The sequence below is a fragment of the Scleropages formosus genome, chromosome 12, assembly GCF_900964775.1.
Source record: "Scleropages formosus chromosome 12, fSclFor1.1, whole genome shotgun sequence".
NCBI classification, from domain to species: domain Eukaryota; kingdom Metazoa; phylum Chordata; class Actinopteri; order Osteoglossiformes; family Osteoglossidae; genus Scleropages; species Scleropages formosus.
This window is the reverse complement of record NC_041817.1, coordinates 22,845,119-22,857,271: the sequence shown is the minus strand read 5'-3', so window position 1 is coordinate 22,857,271 and position 12,153 is coordinate 22,845,119. Positions and strand designations below refer to the sequence as shown.

Sequence of the window (12,153 nt, the reverse complement as noted above, 5' to 3'; positions counted from 1 at the left end):
CTAACTCTAACCTTAACCTTAGCTCCAGCCCAAACCCTAGCTCTAACCCTAATCTTAGCTCTAACCCTAACCTTATCTCATACCTTTACCCTACCTCTAACCCTAACCCTAACCCTAGCTCCAACCCTAACCCTAGTTTCAACCTTAAACCTAGAGCCAACCCTAACCCTAGCTCTAACCCTAACTCTAGCTCCAATCGTAACCCTAAACGTAACTCTAACTCTAAACCTCACCCTAGCTCTAAGCCTTCCCCTAACCCTAACCTTCCTTTAATCTTCTACACCAGCAACAAGCGTTAATACACACCATACGGCTTAATAGGCGGTTGTTTGATTTACAGTGTCCTGACTGCCAATAACTGGAGTGAATGGGAACAACGAGGTCAGCGAGAGGAGAGAGACCTCTGTCCAGTGTTATACAGAAAAGGGCCAGACACTGTAACTGAATTACAGATGCCCAGTTTCCACCTGCATCACAATTTACATTCTGGACTGAACTGGAGGGAATTAATGCAGAAGATGCAGGGTCATCATCCCAGAAAAGTAACCGCTGTCCTTCGCCATTGAGCCCGACTGTGTGAGACTGCAGTCTCTAGGAGTTGTTCAGTATGTAATGTGAACACTAATATAAAGTAAAAATCTGCGAGCACAGGCTGCAGCAGTTTTATCTCTGGCAGGAACCAGATGCCGAACAGCTGAATTCTGAGCTGCAACCCTACTGGTAGAAACAGAGACGCCCGTCCCTGCGAGATCAGGTAAGGAATGAAAAATCATCTAAATGGCATCTGAAAACTGCTCTACGTCATTTTCCGCTACTTTAGTTCACATCCATCAACGTGTGCCACAGGTGCAAACAAGATGGTTCAAAATGGCAAGAAGGGAAACAAAGAGGCAAAAAGCAGATGGACGGGGCATAAAGGGCCAAGGATTGGTTGCAGGAGATGTGAAGGGGCAGTGTGGGGCTGGAGAGGGCAGAACTGCCATGTGTCTTGCAGGAGTGTGGCCACGCCCACTTCCGCGATTATTGGCCGCGCCGCATTAATTGATGAGGACCAGGTGCGGCCAAAGAACTTAAATGGGCTACTTGACAGAAATGAGTCACTGCAATGCAGAGCTGCGCCTGGAAGAGCGTGGATGCCGTGGCTGGGGACAGCGCCTATGTTTTGCATTTTTACGTGTTTTTTTTTCACGGTTTTGTTGCTAATAAAAGATCCGTAAATCCATCACCCCTCACTTGGTCGCTCCCCAAACCTGGAACACCCGGCATGCCACGAGGTGAAAAGGGGCCAAGAAAGGACTAGATTAAGCTGGAAGAGAGATACCAGCTTCCATAATATAAACAATTAGATATTTATGGAGCTGTCAAAGCAAAGGAATCAAGGTTTATATGTAGCGCAGTGACGCGTCTCCTTCATTATCCTTCATTATTCACTGAAATAACAGGGGTTTTGAGTGTGCAGGCAGGAAGAGGACAGGAAAGTAGACGGACTGAGTGCAAAAAGTTCGACACAATAACGAGAAAACAAGATTAACATATCCTGCGGATGCTTAAATGCTCGTGCCAACAAAACAGTAATTTGTGAGCATGCCGGGCAGAAAGAAAAAAAAAAAAAAAAACCCCACAGTGAAATGCGTGACATTTGAGAAGATGCTAAATGTCTTCGGCGTGTAATTCTCCATCACGCCAAACAAAGTGCACAAAGGCCTGGGCTAATTAGCCGCTGTCAGGTTGTTTCGTTAGGAGAAATCTGCAGAGCCGTTTCGCCTTTGTTCCCACTCGTACCCGTTACAGACGCGGCTTCGGCAGCCCTCGTTCCGCAGACCGGGTGCCTTGCCGGTCGAAAGACGCGACGCGGGGCCGGCGCGCCGAGATGTTCGTGACTTGCGATCGCCAAACGGCCCGCGGAATCGAAGACGCGCCGGGTCAAGGTAATAAAGAACAACAAGCTGGGCTCGGAGCTCGCGACACATCCCGCGCTCCAGGATCTGGGCTCCAGGCCCGGGAGAAGCTCACGTCACCTGGATCCCATTAAAGCGGAGACAATGGAAGTTCACGGCGCCCGGACAAAGGGAACGGAGGCCCCGGCGTCTGCGATGTCAGCGGCAGACAGACGGCTTGGCGGACCTCGCAGGGTCGGATCCGGGGAGCGAGCGAGTCCCACCCCGGTCCGGTCCAGTACCCCCAGACGCTATTTTCACAGACCGACCGCAGCGGGTGCGGAACAAAGGCGATGCCGCGCACCTCGTTTTGAGTCGGGTTTAGGGGCGCCACAAATCGTTACCCTGGAATTAAAAACACAAGAATCCTAAACCGCTTGCTTTGTAAGCCACGAACGATTACAGAAATAAGAGAACCAAGTGAATCGCTGTAGGAGAGTCAGTGTCGGTGGGAAACACGACGTCTCATGCGCAGTAAACAGAGAGCAGAAAGTGTTACTTAGTGTGACACCGACTTCGCGGTTAACCTCGGACCCGTCGCCGAGACTCGCCAACGACGGCTCGGCGCGTCGCATCATTTTTGTTTTTGTCAGCCCGCAAAGCCATATTTCAGTCATTTAAAAATCCGAAATCCGGAGCTGCTTGTTGAGCATCGTGAGCCTAATTAGACAGAATGAGCCGCTTTTTGATGGATTCCTGGCCAAGAAAAAAATAGGGAACTGTGTCGGAATCGATTGAAAACAAGATGCTTTTACCGCTTCTTTTCCGTTCCAGCGCGTGCGTTTAATTACACATTTATTTACCTACCACCGACTATACTGTGACACCGGGTCCGTACAACTATGAAGTTGCAAAGGATTTCGGGAGAAAAATAAAAAGCAGAACTTTGACCAAAAGCATTGATGCGAGACTAAAATTAGTTTTAGATAAAAATCTTTATTTGATAAAAAATAATTTACACAAGTACATAATGACACTTAACGATGGTTTGCTCATAGCTCGGACTGTACACGATATCACGGAACAAAGACGATGACAATAATTATGGGACACGCCTGTATTTTCTGCTGTTAAATTCTGAATATATATTTATATTTTGACAAACTGATCTCGTGGAAAAATAACGTCTCGTTCGCTAAGTGTCTCTTAAACGCGGACTTCGTTTATGTCGTGGTGTGGGGTGGCGTGGGGTTGGGGGGGTGAGCGCCCTTTGTCCTGTAAAGGTGCTGCCTCGGTGGGTCGCCAGGGCCGAACTGCGTCCTTCGCTCGCTCTCTGGACGACGGCGTTACTCGGAGAGCGCCCTTTGTCCTGTAAAGGTGCTGCCTCGGTGGGTCGCCAGGGCCAAACTGCGGCCTTCGCTCGCTCTCTGGACGACGGCGTTCTGGCTTTGACCTCTGGCTTCTATGAAACACAAACCTGCGCTCATCATGTCGCCCAGCGGCTCCTGCTCGCTCGCACCCTCACCTGTCACGCTCTGCGGAGAAAAAAATCAGAGCAGCCAGCCAACCTTTGCTCTTGCGATCGAGCTGCTTCCTTTGCCGGAGGACAGCGGTCGAGAGCCTCGTCTGCCCCTCCCCCGCTCCCTTAGCCCGTCTCCGTGGAAACCGCCCCTCGCCTCGCGTCACATGGACTGGATGCCCTCGAAGCCGCAGAACTTCCAGCGTTTCTCCAGCGTGGCGCCGACGCCGCTGAACTCCTGCTTGAACATGTGGGGCAGTCGAACCATGAGCCCTTCCAGCTCCCCCGCCGAGATCTGAGAAGAGCATCATGGGAAATGAGTGGGAGACGTTGCACTGTTGCAATGCTCCCCACCTCCTCTGTCAGCGAGGCTACGGGTGAATCAGGTGCTGTCGCTAACTAAATTAGGACGGGCGTAATTACAATCAAATGAAAACATCTTAAGTAAAAGACAAAGGTGTAAAAAAAGGAAAGATTTAAAGTTTTGCCAGTTTGCGGCTTAGAACGTGTGTCTTTAGCACCACGGCATAGAATCTGATGAATTTTGCCATTATTTTCAATTTCATGGAAGTCATTCACCATTCCTTTTAATTAACTTCCATAGAGGATGACTGAGCCAGGGGGTCAGGGTTCGAGGGTGAAGCCCCTCTTGGCTGAGGACTGAGCCTCGCCATCTGCGCCCCTTGAAATCAGACACTTGGCAGCACAGGGAGGGACAGGATGTGAAATCACAGACTGTGAATTAACGGAGTATCATCTTGCGGACGGCAACGATTCGGCGAGCAGGATGTGCTCCGTCGTATTTTTGGAGGAGAAGGTTCGCGAAACACATCCGAGGCGAGTTTTAGTAAGAGTCACTAAGGCCTGATCGTGACGCCGCGGTCAGTCGCGCGGTCATGGATTTACCTTACTGTCCAGCCGCTGTATGTATGACCACAGGTACTCGATGTTGGCTCCAAACGGGTGGACATGAAGGAAGGTGGAGACGATCCCTGAGAAGGAGAGAGAAAAGGCGTGAAGGAAAACGCGGCATCGCGACGAGACGCGTCCGCGATTGAGTCCGCAAGCGGACGACGGGACAACTGGTCATAAAATAGCGTGCGGCAAGCAGAAAGCGGCACTCCGGTTGATTACTTCGGAGAGGGTCCTGCAGGAGGCGGCGCGGCGATGTGCGGAGACAGAATAGAGTGCCATCTCCAGAGAGCCTGGAGCCAATATTTATTTCCTTGATTTATATGGCGTAACGCTGCCAATTACTGGGGAACCTAATTCAATTCCCCCAGCAATTCCCTCCCACTTTCACGGTGCCGTGCTTCTCCTGCAGGCTCGGGCTGGTGGAGCTTAAGGAGGCCGCATCTGATTTTTAAATTCGGGGCATTAGCAGCTGGGGCCCCGTATGAGTCTGTCTCCGGCACGACGAGGCGTCTTCGCCACGCGAGGGACCAGACGCGCAGCCATTTTCCTCCTCGCGATTTTGCCGGCGTTTTCTAGCCGTCGGGTTTCTTGTAAACGCTGTGTGTGACGGAGACGATGAGCTGAACAAGTGCTGTTTTTTCAGTCTAAATGTAAACCTTCTTTTCAATACTGATCATTTTCAATTATGGAAAGTGCAATTTACTGTAAATCGATAAAAAAAAAAAACATTTCAACATGCACAGGGTGACTTGGCACCAGCAAGATAATGCCGGCGAGTCCCGTTCGGCTGGAGGTTGTGGCGCCCGTTGCCGTGGTGCGGTTCCGGAAGGAAGCGGTCGGACTCAAGTGCGGAGCGAACGGGACTTTAATTGTGATAATCCGAAGTCGTAGTCGGTGGGCAGGCGAGGGTCTCCGATGGGCAAACGTCGATAACAAGGGAATCCAAAAGACGAGGTCAGTAAACGGGCGAGAGGTCGATAATCCAAAAATGATCACGAGGGACAAAAGAGAGGGATAAGAGAACAGGGCAAAGGATGGAGAGGTAAGGAGGGCGCGATAGGTCGAGTAAGGAGTTCGCTAGTCGGTAGGCCGAACAAGGTTCCGCACTAGCTCCTTGCCTTCCTCGGCCTTTTATGCGTCTGTCTGAGGGTGGCTTCGGCTGGGGCGTGGCACCCGTGTTAAAGTGACTTTTATGGGGGTGCGTGCAGCACATAGAGCGCGCGAGCAATAAAGTCCTAGGCATTCTCTCTTTGTTCTCTCCTCCGCTCCGACCAAGTTTTGACGTAGAACTACGTCTTTCTCCTCACCAGATATGGGGGTAACTTGGGAATCGATCGCCACGTAAAAATGCAAGCCCCTCTCGCCACTACTGCTCGCAAATGAAAGACACAGGGAGATAGCGCATGTACCGTTGGATAGAGGAAGGAACACCGCGTCAAACGAGATACGAACGGCCGCTGCCGGTTGAGCCTGAGCGAGCAGGAAACGTGGCGAAAACGTCCCGCATTTGGCGCGTTATCGAGTTGCCGCGCGTCGCGCTACGTGTCGTCACGTTCGAACCACGTCGTAGCGTTGACGTCAGCGCGTCGGCTCGTCGCGAGAGAGCCGCGCTATCGGACGCGTATCGCGCCGGCAGGAAAACCTTCGTTTAGACCGAGGTAGGGGGCCCGAAGGCGGATCATCGAATTAAACATTTCAAAGATGCCCAACAAACACGACGCAAAGCAGTACCGCGACCGACGAGCTGCGCTTAGGGAGCAAGCCGAGGCCTTCGGGATTCGAAAGACACCAGCCAAGACACCGGCTCGGCGAAAGTGTGAGCGGCGTGTGCGGGAGGCTGCAAAATCGACTCCGGTGGCCTCAGAGCCGCAACCGTCGACTTCCCACGCGCCCGACATCGCCGTGCGGCACGAGCCCACGGACGCGGACGCAGCGGCGATCGACCCGATATCTGGGCCGAGCGGGTCGGGGCCCACCGCCCGCACGTAGTTCTACGTAAAGATATGCAGCATAGTAAAGCTATGCACCTGAAAATTTTTCTTTTCAGCCAAGGGCGTCCCTAGTGCGTCTCTTGGAACACGCGGCCCTGAGACGCGTGCATGCGTGCATACGTCAGGGGTTCGTAACCTTTTTTATGCCACGGACCCCATGGACAGTTTCGTGAAGCCTGTGGACTCCTTCTCATAATAATGTATTTAAATGCATAAAATAAAAGATAGAGGGTTACAGAAGAAACTGAAATCATACTGAATTACAGCCGTACTGAAATACAGTTTAAACATTTGTTTCAAAATTTAAGGAAATTTCAGGTAGAGGTTAGTGAAAATAAAATATGTACATTTTTTCCTGTCCATGTTCATGTTCCCCAGGTTTAGAACCCCTGGTGCGTGTAAATAGAGTGTGCTTTTGGGTGCTTATGGGGAAACGCTTGAATAGCTGGGGCTGGAGCAGGCAAGTATGTTATAGAAACACTGCAGCGCACAGTCTTCTACATTCGGTATGAGCGGCGTCATCTTCTAGCGAACGTGTTGAACTTCCATGCGGATGTGCACGTCGGCTGAGGTCGGTAGTCAAGGGAACAGCCGGATGGTCCTCCTCGAGATGAACCGCAGGTCGTGATCCATGAGCAGCGTTGGCCCCCGCTGTCACGGTCGTTTTCCGAGTTCACGTACCGTGCTGGCACTCACGCCGGTCCCCCACCCACGCACCCACACTGTTAGCGATGGACCACAAGGAGCTGATGTCATTACCTAGCAAAAGCGCTTCCCTTTCTGAAATCGAAGGGCCTCGAACCGCCAGCTGGACACTCCTGTCCGCAGTGGGGGGAAGGGTCAGCGTACATCCGTTCATGCGCTGTGGACACAAAGAACGCGGTGCGTGAGCCTGCGGAGCAAATGCGGGTGAAAGACACGGGGTCAGCAGGTGAGCAGGTCGTGCCGAAATACCTGATATAAGGGATTCAAGAAGTGCTGCAAATAAAACGCATCGACCACACAACGAATAACAGGTAAGACCCCACGCTTCGCTTTGTTGCAGGAATGTTGCAGATCTATCCCCGGGGAGAGGCCCGCAGCGCACGATCGCGCTGTCGTTCAAAGTGCGCGAGAGGCTCCGAGCTTCCCCAAAAACCCGGATCGATTTTAATGGAAGCACCAACAACGTAGAAACCCTTGAAATTCGGCCCGCGAGCCAGGTGGTCGAAAGCTGCGCTTGCGAGCAGCTAAGTGGAATTTTTTTACTCTTTGCTCAGAGGGAAAACAGGAGCGCGGAGGACCCGTCTACAGTTTACGCAGCGCCATGGCAACACGAACCGCCTGCCGTTTGGTGAAAGGAGGTGACAGAGCAGTGGCGCTGTTGAGCAGGGCAGGCCTACCTTCTCAGGCTTATCCGGATGGCTCCCCTCGACAGCGTCCGCATGGTTCAGCAGCTGCCAGTACAAGCGCAGAAAAAGAAGACGGAAAACAATTTATATGAGGCAACTGCGTTACTGACCAAATATCTTCCATTCCTCCTCAATAAGCACTTGTCCAATGCAGGGTCATGGTGGTCCAGAGCCTGCAGAAGCACCCAGTTTGAGGCAGGGTACACCCTGGATTGATGCCAGTCCATCGAAAGACAATTACACACAGAGACTCCAGGCAAGTTAAAACCCCCAGTTCACCTGAAACACGTCTTCGGACCGTGGGAGGAAACCAGAGCACCTAGAGGAAACCCGTGTGGAAATGGGGAGATACGTTCAGCCAAATCTGAACTCACATCCAAGGAGTTGTGAGGCACCTGCGCTACCCGCTGCACCGCCATGCCGCCCTCGCTACCTTCCAATTAAACAATAAATAGTTAATTTACGGGGGGAACCGAACGACCGGGATTGTGTAGAAATTACTGTCACGCAGGGAACAGTTTGAGGGAAGTTTCCTGGACAGAGTCCATCAAGCTCCTGTTGAGCTGTTTGTCTTGGTTTGAGTTCTGCTTCTCAGGTTACTGTGTCCAGCTGAGACCCCCCCCCCCCCATCCCCCTAGATAGAAACCTGCCCCAGTTTGACCCACACACACAGCGAGGAGCTCTCAGAAACGCTGGCCTGTATCCAGAGTTCATGACAGATTCTGCATGGAATATCAGTGCAAAACATTGATTCCTCCTGCGGCTTCCCACAATTCCTTGCATCCGAACGGGAGACCTCGTGTAAACTGCACTTGGCTGACCTTTTCCCTCAGGGCGCGTAGCTCGCCCTCCAGCCGGCGCTGCTCCTCCTTGGCCCGCTCCATCTCCTGCTCCTTGCTCTTGAGCTCCTCCTGGAGGCCCCTCAGCTGCTGAGGGAGGGTCGGAGAGCCGTCAGCAGGGAACGCTAAGGAGCAGACGTCGACCGACGGCGACGAAGCCCCGGAGGCGGTCGGTACCTGCTGCATGCCCAGGATGCTCTGCTGCAGGAAGGGCAGCCGCTGCTCCCCCCGAGGGGAGCTGTCCCCGGGGCGCGGGGCCAAGCTCTGCTCCTGCTTCAGCAGCTCCACCTCGTTGCGATAGGCGTCCAGCTGCCAGCGCAAGCTGTCGTTCTCCTCCCGCAGGGCGCAGGCCTGCGCAGCCAGTGCTGGACACCAGGGGGCGCACAGGAGCACATTTACATCACTAGCTAACACGACTACTACAAAACATGGTACAGCAGCTCTAGCAAACACAGCGCCCAAGAAAGCCTCCTGCCAGGTGTGCTTCCACACTGTCTCCCGCATCAGGTGTGATCCTCACCGTCGCACGCGTAGATGCAGAGCCGAGAAAACACACTCTCAGTCTCCAACACACATTACCTCCCACCCTCTGTACTTCAGAGTACTGGACACACAGCAACAGGAGTCTTATCGTTCTCGTACACGTGGTCCCGCTGGCGATCAATGGAGTCCTGATAAAAACCCACTTTTCAACTCCGAAAAAGGGGGGAAACTCGAGAACGTCTTTGTCTATTGCTTTATTTGAGTGTGTCCGTCCCCCCCGCCCCCCGAAACCATTAAAACTCTTGAAAATACTTCAATTCAAACCCGACCAGCGATCAGGCAGCACAACCGTCACTTTTCTTTTGAAAGACTGCAGTTCTCCAGCTGGAAACTCAATTACAATGGAGGTTCGCCGGAGACCCGTTTCCTGCAGCTTGTGTGAGGACGCCGTCGGAAATGACTTCCCAAGGACTCCGAGTCTCAGGCCCCGGAGACTGCGGAACGCCACCGAGCACATACGTGATGTCACGTCGTATTCCGGGCTGAAATCAGGACACGATCGACAAACATTCCTCTAAGGCCTACACCCCGTACCCTGTTTTAAAAGACATTTACCATGTATCTTTACTGAATAAGAGGAAGAGGACGACCAGCAAGCAGATGGATGGAATCAATCACAGTAACATGGACACATCCTTTTCAACCCTAAGGATACAGATGGAGGACAGAAGTTTCCAGAAGCACTCTGTTCATGATTACCAAGAATCAACATTGACCTGATGGCATTTAATAACATTTGGTAGCGAAGCAGCTGGTAATAAGAGGTGGTCACCAAGTAACAGCTGGTAGTGCAGTGGTAACAGCTGCTGCCTTTAGATTCCAAGGTCATAGGTTCAAACTCCAACTGTAATGCCCTTAAGCAAGGTACTTACCCTAAAACTGGCTGTGGTTGTTACCCACTTGTGCAATGTATAAATGAGAACATAATAGTTGATTTGGGGAAAGTATCAGCTGAAAGAATAAATGTAAATACTTTTGATGTGAAACAGGTTATAATCCTAGACAAGAAGGGATACGCTCAGGGTTCTGACCCAAGCCCATAGTGTAAGATGGGGATTTGAGTTGAAAAAGCAGTTCCGGCAGGACTTCGGCTCGTACCTGAGTCATCCGGCCGCATTTTCTTGCTGGGGTTCTCGTCCGAATCATCCTCGGACATCTCCATCTCCTCCTCCCTGCGTATCCCCATTATTTCTTCACTGTGAGCGTTCCTCAACTCCTGCGGCACGACAGTCGAGTCAAGGTTTGCTTCACTCTAAGCGCATTTTATATTTTAGCACATTTTCACAACAAACAGCAGAGTGGTGCCCACACATGATTCTTGAGGTTGCCCAGTATAGGGACAACCTTGGCACAGAGAAACTGGCTGTTACCTCTCTGTCCCCCACACTGCAGAACCTTAAGAATATTTCCATAAACTGAGCTCGCGTAAGCTGAACAAACAGTGTAGAGAATGCACTGAACCATCTCCCATCCTCCCAGCTGTAATCAGATGAGAGGAACTGCAACGCCGCTGCTGTAAAATCCCTTCGCCCAGATAAAATAAATATGCTTAACCGCTCCACAGTGGCGAGATAAGGAGGAGCCTGGGACAGTGTGGCTTTGCTATCTCTAAGCAAAAATACTCCCTCTCGTTTATCACGTCCAGTTTTTGAACACGGCGTTCAGCCGCTTTGGAGCAGCGGTGTTGCGCGCCCTGCCCGAAAGCGTTGCCGAAAGACGTCTAATTCCGGGCGCGAGCTTCGAACGGGTGCCAAGCCGCAAACCGTGTCTCGTTTCGGGGAGTTTCGCAAAATTCACAAGCGTCGACAGTGAGTCACCTTAACGGCTGCTGGGCCTTACCTCCATCGCATCGCATCGGTATTCGAAATGGGCTCGACTCCTTTCACGGGCTCGACTCTGAAATCGGTGCGAGAATCTCTGGGTCCCCCCCCACCCCATGATGAGGCCTTCATTCACAAACCCCTCCGGACGTGCGTCTGTCAGCCGATCGCAGCCGCGTGATTTCGTAAATCTGACCGCTGCCCTACTATCTAGTGCGGTCCTTAAGCAGTAATGGACACGCACGACTGTGCAATGTGGTAACCGCTGGCCTTCGAGGAGCTGGTAAACCACTTTTGGAGAAAGACCGGTATTATAATGTCATCTGAAGCAAGCGAGGGATTCCAAAATAAACGTGGGAGAGAAGAGTTATTTTTAACTCGTTCCTATAGGTTGATCATTTCCACGGCTCGTTTGCTGTGTGAATATTTCTACACGTGGATGAAAACACACAAAATTTCTACATCAAAGATGAATGTCTGTTTTTTGGTCTCTAATAAAACCAACAAATTATAAGCGTCACATTTTCTTTTCGGAATCTGGACTTCTGACACCTTTTTTCTTGCGGCGATACATAATTAATCGGATCTCTTCATTGACGACTATCGTGCGAAGCGGGGAAGCGGCAGTCACCATGGCAGCGGCAGTAGCCGGTGATCCGGCGAGCGCGGCGACGGCGCGCCTTTGAGATCGGCGTCATCGGGAGGGGTTCGAGAGCAACGAACGGCGAGAACCTGCCAGCCTCTGCCTGGGAGGGTGCGATGGTGCACCCTCTCACGCAGAGAGAGCTGTAGGGACAGCGAGCGGAAGGACGAAACACACACACACACACACACACACATTCACGCGCACAAATTTCCACGGCCCGCGAGCATTGCGGCGCGGGCCCGGCCGGGCTGGGGGAGGGGTCGGGGGCAGCATGGATAAGGCAGAAAGAGTACCAACCTCACACTGCTTGCGCCACATGTCTATGTTCTTGCGCTGTGCTTTTGAGAAATGGTCCCATGCCCTTTGCCTGGTAGCAGCGGTGAAAACGGCCGTAATCTGCTCAACTTCGGTGGACAGGGAAGTCAGACAAGACAAGCCATTTATGGAGTGCTCCGCACCACAGCCATCCAAAGAGTCACAGAGGCCGGGCAGCCCAACGCACGTGTGTTGCGTTGAGCCTCCCGGGGGGGTCTCTGTTCGGCAGCACTGTACTGTACTTACATTCCCCAACCTGCAGATTCAGCTCCGTCAAGACTGAGGAAGGCAACATCC

General features: G+C 52.2%; 1 protein-coding gene across 5 annotated transcripts in view; it reads right to left on the bottom strand.

The window, feature by feature from the left end:
• Positions 1 to 2,906: 2,906 nt before the first annotated feature.
• LOC108930626 (ecto-NOX disulfide-thiol exchanger 1-like) overlaps positions 2,907 to 12,153 on the bottom strand; it is a 51,953-nt gene continuing 42,706 nt past the window's right edge. For 2 of the 5 annotated variants that reach the window (XM_029256871.1, XM_029256873.1), the window contains 8 exons: positions 11,839 to 11,945; positions 10,174 to 10,291; positions 8,710 to 8,897; positions 8,515 to 8,622; positions 7,685 to 7,738; positions 7,062 to 7,194; positions 4,303 to 4,388; positions 2,907 to 3,691 (listed from right to left, as the gene is read on the bottom strand). In XM_029256871.1, coding sequence (XP_029112704.1) covers positions 3,560 to 3,691; positions 4,303 to 4,388; positions 7,062 to 7,194; positions 7,685 to 7,738; positions 8,515 to 8,622; positions 8,710 to 8,897; positions 10,174 to 10,291; positions 11,839 to 11,945 — 926 coding nt within the window. In that variant the 3' untranslated portion in view covers positions 2,907 to 3,559. The remainder of the gene's footprint in view (positions 3,692 to 4,302; positions 4,389 to 7,061; positions 7,195 to 7,684; positions 7,739 to 8,514; positions 8,623 to 8,709; positions 8,898 to 10,173; positions 10,292 to 11,838; positions 11,946 to 12,153) is intronic. The other 3 variants (XR_003798041.1, XM_018745981.2, XM_029256872.1) reach the window with 3 other exon arrangements.